This window comes from Lissotriton vulgaris, chromosome 11 (genome assembly GCF_964263255.1).
Source record: "Lissotriton vulgaris chromosome 11, aLisVul1.2, whole genome shotgun sequence".
Taxonomy (NCBI): Eukaryota; Metazoa; Chordata; class Amphibia; order Caudata; family Salamandridae; genus Lissotriton; species Lissotriton vulgaris.
In genome coordinates, this window is record NC_141699.1 from 656,229,991 (window position 1) to 656,243,580 (window position 13,590).

Consider the following 13,590-nt stretch of genomic DNA (forward strand, 5'->3'; position numbering starts at 1 on the left):
GTGATGTACCGTGAAGGCGTATGGTTGCAAGGCCAGGAACCAACGCATGACCCGAGCATTGTTAGATTTGTTCCGGGCCATCCATTGAAGGGGGGCATGGTCCGTATAAAGGGCAAACGGTCTCACCTCCAAATAGTACGCCAACTTTTCTACAGCCCACCGGATTGCTAGACATTCCTTTTCTACTGTGGGATACTTCAGCTCCCTCAGGAATAGCTTCCTACTGATGTACAGGATGGGATGGTCCGCCCCGTCCTCCTCCATCTGAGATAACACCGCTCCTATCCCATATTCTGAGGCATCTGTGTGAAGGGAAAAAGGTCGGGAAAAGTCTGGGGACGTTAGAATCGGAGTGGAGGTAATCCTGCTCTTAAGGGAGGTGAAGGCTCTCAGCATCTCGGGTGTGGGGGAACTTAGAGCTTTTCCTGTGAACCTGTTTGTAATGTGTCTATGAGAGGGGCCGCTAACTGGGAGAACTGAGGGATAAAATGTCGGTAATAACCGATCAGCCCTAGAAACGCTCTCATGTCCTTCTTTGTGTTAGGGAACGGAGTGTCTGCTATGGCGCGGACTTTTTCAATTTGCGGTTCGATTAGGCCATGTCCGAGTATATATCCCAAGTATTTCACCCTCTGGAACGCCATCCTCGATTTCTTTGCGTTGATCTTCAGGCCTGCTCTACTCAGGGTTACAAACACTTGTTGTAGATGGGACAGGTGCGTCTCCCAGTCAGGGCTGAAGACGACGATGTCGTCTAGATATGCAGAGGTAAAGGACGTTAAATCCTTCAAGACAGTATTCATCAACCTTTGGAATGTTGCGGGGGCTCCGTGGAGGCCGAACGGCAACACCGTAAACTCGAAGTGTCCATCCTCGGTTGAGAAGGCTGTTTTGTGCCGATCTTCTTCTTTAAGGGGCACTTGCCAGTACCCCTTTGTTAGGTCTATCGTGCTGATGTACCTGGCCTCCCCTAGTTTTTCTATCAGCTCATCGATTCTCGGTATTGGATAAGCGTCAAATGTTGAGATCTCGTTGAGGGCCCTGAAATCCATGCAGAATTGACGTGATCCGTCAGGCTTTGGAATCATCACAATGGGGCTAGACCAGTTGCTCTTTGATGGTCGGATGACCCCCAGTTTTAGCATATCCTGTACTTCCTGCTTGATCCCTCTACGTCTTGCTTCGGGGATGCGATAAGGACGTATCTTCACTATCTTTCCTGGTTGCGTCTGTATCTGATGTTCGGTAAGGGTGGTTCTACCGGGTAGGTCTGAGAACACCTCTGCGTGCTCCTGTAGGGTTTTCCTCAAGTCCTGTTTCTCCTCGTCCATCAGGTCCTCATTTACCACCAGTTGATCTATGGTGCTGGGGTTCTCTGGGTGCTTTGAGTCCATCAGATGTACTCCTACGGGTGGGGGACCCAGCCATTTCTTTAACATATTGATGTGATAGACTTGGACCTTCCGTGGGTTGATTTGTAGTCTATAGCTGGTATTGCCTATAGTGGCGACAACGCGATAGGGACCTCCCCATTCAGCTTTGAACTTCTGCGTAGAGGAGGACAACAGTACCAATGCCCAGTCACCTATCTTTAGTTTTCTCCACCGTTTTCCTTTGTCATAGAAGGTCTTTTGTTTTTGTTGGTTCCGTTCCAGATTGGTGTAAGCTAGATCTCTCAGCTTTCCGATTTTAGACCGTAGGTTACGGGCGTATTCCAGGGTTTTCAGAGTCTCCTCTGGGGTCTCCTTCTCCCATGCCTCTTTGGTCATCTCCAAGAGCTAGCGGGGTTGTCTTCCATACAACAACTCAAATGATGAGAATCCCAAACTACTTTGTTTTTGTCCCCGAATCACGTATAAGGCCAAAGGCAGCACCTGATCCCACTCTGTTCAGTTGACCTCCAACATCTTCCTAAGAGTGTTCTTCAGGGTCCGGTTATATTGTTCGACGAGCCCGTCGGTTTGTGGGTGATACACCGCTGTTCGAATCTGCTGGATGTGCAGAAGCTGACATACCTCCTTCATTAATCGGGAAACAAAGGGGGTTCCCTGATCCGTGAGGATCTCTTTGGGGAACCCCACTCTGGAAAACAATTCCAGCATTTTATCCGCCACCTGTTTGGTCGTGGTTGTGGTCAATGGGAATGCCTCCGGGAACCTCGTAGTGTAGTCCACCATTACGAGTACGTATTGAAATCCTTTGCGAGTCTTAGGTAAGGGCCCGATGAGATCCATTCCCACCCGCTCAAATGGAACACCTATAATGGGTAGGGGCTGCAGGGGAACGGCCGGGGGGCGGGTCATGTTCCGTTTTTGGCATACCTCACATTCCTGGCAGTACACCATGGTGTCTTTGTAGATTCCGGGCCAGTAAAAATGTTGAAGTATGTTTTGGGTGGTTTTCTCTGCTTCTGTGTGTCCGGCCACCAGATGCGCATGTGAATAGAAAAGCACCTGTTCCCTGAAGGAAACTGGGACTAGTAGTTGTTCTGGATCGTCCTTCTGTCCTTGTCTGTACAGCAGGTCGTTCTTCACATAAAACCGGGGGTACAGGACGGGGTCCGGGTCCTGGGTCCTCTCGGCGGCCTCCCAAGCGTTGAACAAAGTGACGTCGTTGGTCTGGGAGAATGGAAAACTGCGATCCAGTATCCACGGTTCTGAGGACACTGGAGCGGGGATGGGCTGTTTCAGGGTTTTACCCTGGTTGGTGTTTTCCCTGGCTTCAGACTCTGGTTGAACATTTCCAGAAACTCAGGGTTATCTGTCCCTATGATGAGGTCCTCGGGGAGAGTGGCCAACACACCTACCCTGATTGTATGGGGTATACGACCTTGGGGCTCTATGGGCAAGAGAGCTACCGGGTAGGGTCTAACATCACCGTGTACACAGCGGATATTAACATGCTCCTTTGGCACTACCTGTGTGGGCTTTACGTGTTTGGATTGTACAACCGACTGGCGACAGCCGGAATCTAGCAGGGCTTGGAGGGAGGTACCGTTTACCCCTACACTTACTCGGAACGCATGTCCCATTTCGGCTGAGTACATTACAGATCGGGGAAGATAACCCATTTCCATGGGTTTCTCTGGTTGTCTCCTCCGGGGGCATAGTCTTGCTATATGGCCCCAGGCGCCGCAGTTGAAGCATTGCGGGCCGCTATGCGTGGGACCTTCAGGTTTCCATATTCTTGACTTGCCGGGCTCCGTTACTTTTAGGGGTTTCTTTTCAATCTTGACGACTGGTTTGTGTCTCTCGTGTTCCCACATCGCAGAGGGCCTCGGTTGGACCCTAGAAAAGGTGGTTGCCATATCCACTGCTTTGGCGGTGGTTAAGTGGTGGTGTTGCCTCAACCATCGCTGGGTCGCGAAAGGAAGGGCCTCCAAGAATTGTTCGAGATATACCCGATCCATAATTTCTTCCTTGGTACAGAGATTAGGGGTCAACCACTTGTCGGCTGCCATTTTTAAGCGCACGAACAATGTTTTGGGTGTCTCTCCCGGCACCCCTCTCTCTTTCCTGAACCGGAGGCGATATGCCTCCTGGTCCAGGCCCAAGTGGTCCAGTAATATTCTCTTAATGTCTGAGTATGCAGTATCTCCCGTCGGATTGGCCACCTGGTAGGCAGCCTGGGCTTCGCCCACCAACAGGGGGACGAGGAAGAAAGGCCCCTTGGCCACTGGCCACCCACAGGCCCGGGCAGCTCTCTCAAAGTTGAGTAGAAATTAATCGGGGTCCTCTCCCTGCTGGTATTTCTGCAAGGACACCCCACTAATGTGCTGGGAGGGCACCCCTAATGATACCGGTCCTGTCATAACGGGAGGATCCAGGGCACGGGCGGCCATAGCGGCTTTCATGATTTCACGGTCGGCATCTGCTGACAGGAGTTGCTGTTGTATGGCCTATTCAATCCTTTCTTGTCCCTTCACCAGGCTCTGTACTACCTCTTCCATCTTTGTTAAGCAGATGGTCCCTGTGCCCGCATTCTTCACCACTGTAACCGGCGGGACAGGGATAGGCAGGAGACGGTTTTTGTTACGACACTGCTAGGTTTTATTTGTTGCAAAAGAAAGTCTGTACAGGTTTTTCGGGGTACTGCTCTCCTGGGGGAACGGCATCTTTCTCGGCGGCTCTTGGTGTTCACCCCTTCTTCCCGTCGTCTTGTTAGCGACCGTCTTCTCTGTACACCTTCTGGCTCTGTCTTGCCCTCGTCACCGCCCGTATGGAAAACAAGAGAGGGATGTACTCGATGCGTCTCGCCTCTCTTCTTCCAATAGCGAAGTCTCCCGCACCTCGTCCTCTTCCCACGTTTCGTCGCTGTCTTCCCTCTTGCTCCACGCCGCACCTCTCCTTCTGCTGACCGCTCCTCCGGTGTATAGACACACCTGTACCTGCTCTCCTTCGTCCTTTAAGGCGGAGTCGGACCCCGCCTCCACAATCCCACCGTACCAGTTAAAGGGGCCGCTGTCTGTATCCTCCTCGTCATAGCTGTAACGCTCCTCGTACCTGTTCCATGAGGGATGCTGCGGGGGCTGTGAAAACAAGAGGGAGGGGTCACAGGTTACAGTCTTACCTGGGGGCACCAGGGGTACCCCCTTACAGCAACATTTACTCTACCTAGCCCTAGTCATTGCCAAACGGGATATTGCACAACTATGGAAGGGCACCTCTCCCCCGACAATGGGAAAGTGGCGAGGAGCACTGGATAAGTGTATGGGAGCTGAAATGGCTGTATTCCAGGCTGTCCCCAAAAGCATAGAAAAATGTGGTCTTGATGGGCTGCATACAGGGGTATTGACATTCAGCCTCTTCCATCACAATACCCGTAAGGGTGATTCAGTAGGCATTCTGCAGTCTGCTATGTCTAATGTGTTCTCTTGTCGTTATAGGTGTGTAAAAGATTTGATAGTTGTTTGCCTTTGTAGTCTGCGTAAAGTTCTTAGTGTGTGTTCTTTTGTTTCGCATATAAAGTGTACTCCTGGATAAATCCATAATTGGTAATCCTGTAAGATTATGTCATTTTTGTGGACTTTTTTCGGGCTTTCGCCCATGTGGTAATCTCAAAACTCAATAAAAAATGTTTACAAAAAAATAAATGTAAAGGGATAACTCTCCTGGGGAAGAATGTGATCGATCCTTTAACAGACTTATTCTGCCTCTTTTCACAAAACCAACAAAGGATCAATAACTGGTCTTGCACTTGGTGCAAACTAAAATTAAACTGTTCACGGGTATACTTTCTGAGAGGAGGGACAGTGAACTTGAAGTTTGATTGGGAGGCCAGCTTTAGTCGCATTCCAAGTACCTAGTGTCCTGGTTAATTGGGAGCATCAGAACTCTCATGTTCTGTTTCTTAGTCGTCTTTGTGATTACATGGTCCAGTGAACCAACCAACATATAGACCTACAGTAACGGTACAGTGATTATCTAAGCCCCAGACTGTAGTAAATTGTCTTTTGAAGCCTCGTCTTATAGACGTGCCCGCTCTGCGTACTGCTACCTCAAATAACCTAGTGTACCAAAATAACTTTCAACAATATCTTATTTTATTTCTAGTGTATATAATGAAGGCATGTGAATTGGTGTATCTCAGTATACAAATGCAATTAAATTTAAATTCTTGTATGTTCAGTTTGCTACTGTAGGATCACCTTGTAGAGTTCCTGTATCAGAATGCGACCTTGCGGAGTACTGTGATGGCACCTCAAGCACATGTCGAGCTGATTTCTATTTTCAAGATGGAACACCCTGCAATAATGGTCTGTCTGTATGTTACAAAAAAAATTGCTATGACTATAGTGAACATTGCAAAAAGATTTTTGGCCAAGGTATGTGTTATTCTTTTGAACTACCAGTTGTTTTGTTTTATGGGATATGAATTTCCCTAAATGGCGACTGAACGTTAGGCTGATGGCTCTAGTCATTTATGTGCAGTGTCACCTTGGGATTTGGTTAGCTTTAGTTGTATTGATATTTTAGACCCTCACTTTAAAGCACTAAAGCCAAAATCAAAGAAAGGAGTTTCTGTTTTATTCCATTTGTAAGAACTGCTTCAATGTATGTGCTAGTGATATACCCCTAGCATGCACTTGCTGAAATTCATTGTTCTTGTTGGGGCTTGAATTTCCTCTTTGATACTGTTTTTACTAGGCAATGCATGACAAATTGGGTTATTTTTCAACAGACGTTTGTTTTAGTGGTCACTATCATTAGTCATCTTGATTTTATCTTCTATATATATTGTTAATTATTCACTTTAGCTTGTAACTAGTAACCATGTATAGTAGACCTGTAAGCCATCGGATGGTCTTTCCTCAAACCTTTTTCCTACTTACCTCCAGTTTCTGCTGAAACTCATTTTTGTTAGCATTAGGAATCTGTTCTCTTTACCACTGCTAACCAGTGCTAAAGTGCTTGTGCTCACTCCCCTAAACATGGGTTGATTGGTATATTTAATTTACTTAAAAGACCCTTGTAGAGTAGTATTCAGTGTACACAGGGCCAGTAAATTAAATGCTACCAGAGGGCCTGCAGCACTCACTTATTGTGCAACCCACCTAAGTAGCACTTTAAAACATGCCTCATGCCTGCCATTGCAGCTTCAATTCAGTTTTAAACTGCCATGTCGACATGGCATTAAAACCCTCTTGCCAAGACTTAAACTCCCCTTATATTCCATACAAGACGCCCCCAAGATAGACCCTTGGTTGCCCAGAGGGCAAGGTGTTGTGTAATTAAAAGGTTGGAGATGTACTTTTAAGTTTTACATGTCCTGGTAGTGAACATCTCCTAAATTCTTTCTTCACTGCTGTGAGGCCAATCCCTCTCATAATATAACCTTAAGAACTCCTTATTACATTTATTACAAGGTTTTTTCCAGCTGGGAGCAGCTATCTATATCATGTTTGGTGTCCATGAAATTTGAATGATTAACCTGCTTTAATTTTAAATGCAGATTTTTCATTGCAGTTTTAAAAGTGCCGCTTATAGAAAGTTGCAGTTTTCCTGCCCTTACTCCTTTGTGTCTGCAGCCTGCCTTGGGTTACATTAATGGGTGTAGCTGACAGACTTTGTGAATTCCTCCCACACAGTCACACAATAGAGGGATTATGTGTACCTCAATTAACTATCTGCTATCAGAATGGGGGAGAACAGCTGAGCACTGCCCCACTTGCAACTTAATAGCCTGTGCTCTCCTTTCACACAAAAGGACTAGCGACCCCACATTGTCTCTGTAGCTAGTTTGGAGCCACGGCAGAAGAGTCAGGAAATTCTATGTACTTCAAAGAACCTTTCCAGAAGCTTCTCCCTCCTTGCAGAAGAAGGGCACAAGAGTATAAAAATAGGATCATCAGACCCACCCTTCAGTACACTTCTGAACCTGTGGCTACTTTGCCATGAAGAATGACTGCTGTGCTTCTGGAAGGACTGCCATTCTGCTGGACTGCTGCTCGGAATGACTGCTGCCCTGTTGTCCTGCTGCTCTGCTGCCTTTTGCCTGGGTACAATGACTGTACCTTTATCTGCCCCAGGACCTCCAGAGTGACTCACAAGGGCTAGTTTTCTGGCCACCTGTTCAGAGCAGGAGGCTGCACTCCAACTGCCTTCAGCTCAACACAGTCAAGATGGAAGTATCCTTCTCCACATTGACAGACCATGCCCTCATCCGTGGCATCATCCTGGACAGCAAACTCACCTTTAAATGCAAGATCAACACAGTCTCCTCTGCCTGCTTCCCCACCCTTCACAGACTCTGAAAGATCTTCTGTTAGCTCCGTTTCGACACCAGGAAAACCATCACCCAGGCCCTAGTCACCAGCAGAATTGTCTATGGCCACACAAATTATGCAGGAATCACCATCCAACTCATGAAGACACTCCTAACGGTATGGAACTCAGCTACCAGACTCATCCTCAACCTCCCCAAATGGACCCACATCACCCCCCACCTCAGGAACCTCTAATGGCAAACCATCCAGAAAAGATGTCAGTTCAAGACGCTGGCTCATGCGTACAAGGCTCTCCACGACCAAGGACCAGCATGCATCAACCAACGCCTGAACTACCATGAACCCTCCAGATACCTGCACTCCACCTCCCTCACACTCCCTGCATCTGCTGAAGCTACAACGGAGGACGCTCCTTCTCCTACCTTGCTACTAAATCCTGGAACAACCTCCCCTTCCAAAAAGCTTCCTCTCTCAAGGAATTCGGAAAGGGACTCAAGACCTGCCTCTTTGACTGTACACGGGACGCCGGTCGAGCGAGAAGAAGGGTGCGGATCAATGAGGGCAGCGGAGAGAACGGATTGTTATTCGGCAGTGGAGAAAGAAGGTAAAAGATAAGGTGGTTTGGATAATTGGAAACAAGACGAGTGGTGCTCGATTTTGGAACACATAGATACAAGCTGAGAATTCATAAATTCGAGGATACTGTTCCCTCCGCTAAACAAAAGTGCAAAGATTGCAGAGATTAATGTATTCAAGCACCCCAGTGAGAAATTAAAGGCAGTTTTGAATTGAAGATAAGCCCTGACGAAGCCGAGAGGTATAAAGTAACCTCGGCGAAACGCGTTGGTTGGGATTGGATCAGAACTTTAATGGAATAAAAGAAGATAATCTGCATGGGAGATTCTCTGGATGTCTTTTTATATGGACTAAGCTGAATTTGGGCTATTACATGTGGAGTGCTTCAATCCTTGTGAAATCTGATTGTGCCTAATCATTTGATTACGCAGCGAGGAGTTGGGTGTTTTTCCTCCTATAACTTTGAAGCACCCTTAGAGCTTTTTTTGTTGTGCTTGAAATAGATAGTGTGATACTTCTTTAGCGCTTGCAAAACTCCAATCAGCACCCGGTGCCTCTTTGACTGATCAGTACCACACAGTGATACCCAGATAAATAATTTGACATCAGAGTGACCCATTTTAGGTTCTTCCTTATTTTTCCAATGGCTGTTTTCTTCCTTTTCTAAATTTAAGTACCCTACCTTCCTTTTTTCTCCATGGAGATGGAGCTGCACAACTTAGACACTCTCAGCAGGACTGAGCTTCTGAAACTCTGCAAGCAGATGGGGCTGAATGCAGACAAGAGGGCTACCAAAGTGGATCTCCAGGTAGCTATCAGGGTCTTTGAGGAGGTGCAGTGGTGGCAGTCCATCTCAGGAGAGGGTGATTTGATTGGCAATGTGGAGGACGGAGCATAAGAGAGGATGAGAGGAAAGAGAGTACCCAGCCCAGGTGCCTGGAGAGCCCAATTTGACCCCTGCAGAAGGCCAAGATGGAGCAGTGTGTCTGTCAGGGGCCTGACCCCACAGGAACTGGAGGACATGAAAGAGGAGAGGAAGGTTAAGTTGGAGCTAACCAAGTTAAAACTAGAGAAGGAAAAGTCAGAGGCTGAGAGACCCATAGAAGAGAAGAGACGGATCTTGGAGAAGAGAATGATGGCTACTGAGCTCAGTCTCATGGAGCTGGACCTAAGAGCAAACAGATGGAGGCCAGTAATATTGGTCACAGCATACCAGCAGTTCCCACTGGAAAGGTGAGTCCCTGGGTACCCAAGGAGCTGATACACAATTATGTGGTAGGATATGATATTGATAAATGGTTCTAAGTATATGAAGTAGCTGTAGGAAACTGGACTGCTCTTTGCAGTTGTTCCACCTCGTTTTGCCCCCATTTGAACTAACAGATGCTGGTTTTTGACTCTTTGAGAGTGCACTGAAGGACTCTAAACAGGCTCCAGTGCCAGTGTTCTTCCCCTAAAAATGAAATGCTTGATTGTAGCCCAATTGGCAAGGGCTTTAGCACCCCTGTAATTTGTGGTTAATGGTACCCCTGGCCCCAAGGGCATGGCTACTAAATGGGTCCCTATGGGCTGCAGCATGTATTATGCCACCCAAAGGGACCCACCCAAAAACTGCATGCAGGCTGCCGTTGCAGGGTGCTTGAAATGGTCCAAAACCATTTTGAAAACACGACATAGCACACTCCGTGTGTGCCATGCCAAGGCACACTGCATATACTATATGTAAGTCACCCCTACAGCAGGCCTTGGAGTCCTAAGGCAGGGTGCATTATATTGTATATGAGGACATACCTGCATGAACAGATATGCCCCTGTGATATCTGGTTCCATTGCCACAACATTGCAAATGATCAGGAAGCCATTTTAAGCATATGTACTGGGGACTGGTCATTACGAGTTACCCTGCTACAAAATGGCTCCACTAAAAATAATGGTGTTTGGTAATAATAATAATAATAATAATAGGGAGATTTGTAGAGCGCATGGTGACGCCGACGGCGTGTCCCCGCGCTGCACTTTGTGTTAATAAATCTCTGTGGATGCCTATAGTAGATTTATTATGACATTCACCCAGAGGACACCTCAGAGGGGTCCCCCTGAATCGTACAAGTCTCTTACTGTGCTGGCTGACTGGTATCTACCAGTATGTAACCATGGACTACTTTCTGACACAAAGTAGTTTAGAGCCTTTTCTCTCTGAGGTCAGAATCAATGACTATCCAAAGGAAGGTGATCACACATCCTCCAACTGGATGGATAGCGAATTTAGCATATCAGGGGCAGAGACTTCAAAATATCTGCCACCTATGATACACGATCCCAGCTTTCTCCCACACCTGGGAATGTAACCCCTGCCCTGGCGCCGATTTGGCACCAGAGCAGGCTGGAAAATTAGGTAATCAAAGGCGTGTTCACTTATAGGTTACTCACACCCCTAAGGTGGGCTACCTGAAGTGAATAAGGTAAGAAGGGTTTCACCATCTTGGATTTGGTGAAATTAGGAGTTTTGGGTCAGGTTTATGCCCACTCTTCCCTAGGAAGTGGTTAAATAGGGGTTGTAGTCACCCAAGAGGTAGGTAGCCCATTGGCTACTACCCTATACTTCCCTTAACGCCTCTTAATTCAATATTTAAGTACATAAAGTAATTAAAGTACTTACCTGATCCTGAGGACTTGGTGTCTAAATACCATATAAAATATTATGCAGTTTTTAAAATTGGCATCAGATTTCTTATTGACTCTGTGTTTTCAACAAATGCTCAACACTCCCGTCTGATAAGCGTACACTGCTGGACCACACTATCACAAATAGAGCTTTTTGGGATTGTTAAAGCAAGCCCCTGTAAGCCAATAAGGATTGTCTGGACTTTCTGCATAATGTACCTTGTTTTGGTTCACTACATAGAAAGCCAGCTTCCTACAGTAGCTCTGAGGGTACACAAGGTCCCAGATGAGCGCTGGGTGATAGCCTGTAGAGGTACATACCCATGGTGGGGTGGGACCCTTTTCTTACACTGGAGGTAGAGAACCAAACTAAGTATGTCCCTATGAAGGCCATTCTTCTGACAAAATTCATGCTTACCGCTGAGAAATACCGACAGAGATTCAGGGACAGCCACACTCTCCCAAACCAGTCCTAGGTGGACTTCTTAGATTATTCCAGCATGCACTGAATGGCTGGGTGACGGGCATGAAAGTGGATGATTTTATTGGCTCTACAACCTCATTCTGAGGGAGCAGATGCTCAATACCTGTATTACAGAGCTGTGCCAACACCTGGTAGACAGCAAGCAGACTGACCCCAGGACGCTTTCTGAGGAGACAGACCTCTGGGCCAGCACCAGAGTGTCCAAGAAGACATCTGGGGGGCTCCCAAAAGGGTGGACAGATTCCCAATAGAAGGAGGAGGGGAAGATAGAAAGAGTTGTATCAAGGGCCCAAAATTGTTCTCACAGAAAGTGTATTAATCCAGCCACCAGCAAAAAGGCCTATTTTATAAGAACCATGGCAAGTTTAACAGTAATTTTTTTTTTCATTTCATTTCCAATCTTTATTTCGGCCATTTGGCCATAAAAGATAAACAATACACATATACAACATAATAAATCAGTGCATTTACAATATAAAACATTGGAATGAGTATTACTAAAAGTACCTTAAAACTGTAGTCTTAAAATTAGGGGGAAACCCGGGTCTTTAAAATGCGATTGCGGGTGTGCCAGACATTAGTAAAAAATTTAGTGAGAGCAAACAGAGTTGGGCCTGAGACATCAGATTTTAAAATCCTATACATTGGGGCATATTCCCTGCAGCCCATGTTTCTTATCAGTGGCAAAAGCCAGTATTTCCTTGCGACCCTATAAGCTGGGCAGAAAAGGGCCACATGTAAATCAGTTTCCTCCGTGGCATCACAGGCCGGACACTGCTTGGTGGAAGGTGGTGATGACCAGGAGCTAGTAAAAGATCGAAAGGGCAGCGTACCGTATCTCCATTGGAGGAAGAGCTTTCTGGCAAGCACTGGGGAAATGGCGTCCAGAACCCCCTCAAACCTATATAGGTCCTTACTTTGTACAAATACCGAGGATAGTGACCCTTCAGCCTGACTGTCTAGGGCCCTGACTCGTTTTTGTTCAAAGTATGCATTGGCCAGAGATCTTTTAGAGATATTTAATGCGGCGCTGGCAGGATCAGTCCATAAGTCAGAAAGCCCTAGTTCCATACAAGTGTTTTGGATGTGTTTTATCCACGGGATCCGAAGCGCTTTTGGGTGGGTCAATAATTCCAACAGCTCCGCCCTATAGGCTGCAAGATTGTTACTACTCCACAGCCTACGCCAAAAGGCTATGGGTCTCAGACTTATTTCTTCGGCTATTGGTCGTAGACCCAGATCAAGCCTTAGGGGAAGGAGCGGGGTGCTGGGCGGGAGTGCAGCTATCTGCCTGATAAAATTATTCTCTGTTAGTGATAGACTACGGCAAGATGTATGTCCCCAGAGTTCCGCCCCATACATGGTCGCTCCCCTGGCCTGGACCTTGTATATCTGGATGAGTGACCCCAGAGGACGGTATGAAGAACCATTCATCATCCTGGCAATACCCCCAGTGGTTTGTGTCAATTTGAGGTTTGCCCTACTCTGGTGGGATCCCCAGGACATGGTTTCGTTAAGAGTCACACCAAGGTATTCAAAGGTGGAAACTCTCTCGAGCAGTGCTGCTCCTAATATCGGGTTCGGCCGCAGTTTTTGGCTCGGATTCAAAACCATGAACTTTGTTTTGGTCGCATTAATTTCCAACCCCCTGTCAGTGCAGAAGGCCACAAATGAATCGAGGATCCTCTGTATCCCCATAGGGGTTTTAGATAGCAGCAGGGTGTCATCTGCAAACATAATTGCAGGCACCCTGTTGCCATTCAATTTGGGGGCGTCGGTATAGTCGGTGGCATTCAGGTGGGCGATTACCCCGTTGACGAAGAGGCAAAACAGGGTCGGTGCCAGCACACAACCCTGCCTTACCCCCCGGTCAACGGGGAATCTTTCAGTGAGTTCCCCGGACCTTCCACACCTCACTCGGGCATAATTGTTGTGGTGTAGCCTCTGCAGGATTAATAGGATGTCCGGGGGAACGCCCATCTCTGCCAGGACGCTCCAGAGTTTCCCCCTGGGGACCAAATCGAAGGCGGCCCGTAAGTCCACAAAAATTGTGTAGAGACTGCCGCCCTCGAGTAATGCAGTCCTCCAATAGATGATGTTTAGTCTAAAAACCTGGTCCACTGTGGAGACCCCCTTCCTA

The 13,590-nt window shown here is 47.2% G+C and overlaps 1 protein-coding gene across 1 annotated transcript in view; it reads left to right on the forward strand.

The window, feature by feature from the left end:
• The window catches only part of LOC147683291 (disintegrin and metalloproteinase domain-containing protein 9-like), a 2,469,977-nt gene that overhangs the window by 1,788,605 nt on the left and 667,782 nt on the right, over positions 1–13,590 (forward strand). The window contains exon 14 of the mRNA XM_086944815.1: positions 5,629–5,824. Coding sequence (XP_086800941.1) covers positions 5,629–5,824 — 196 coding nt within the window. The remainder of the gene's footprint in view (positions 1–5,628; positions 5,825–13,590) is intronic.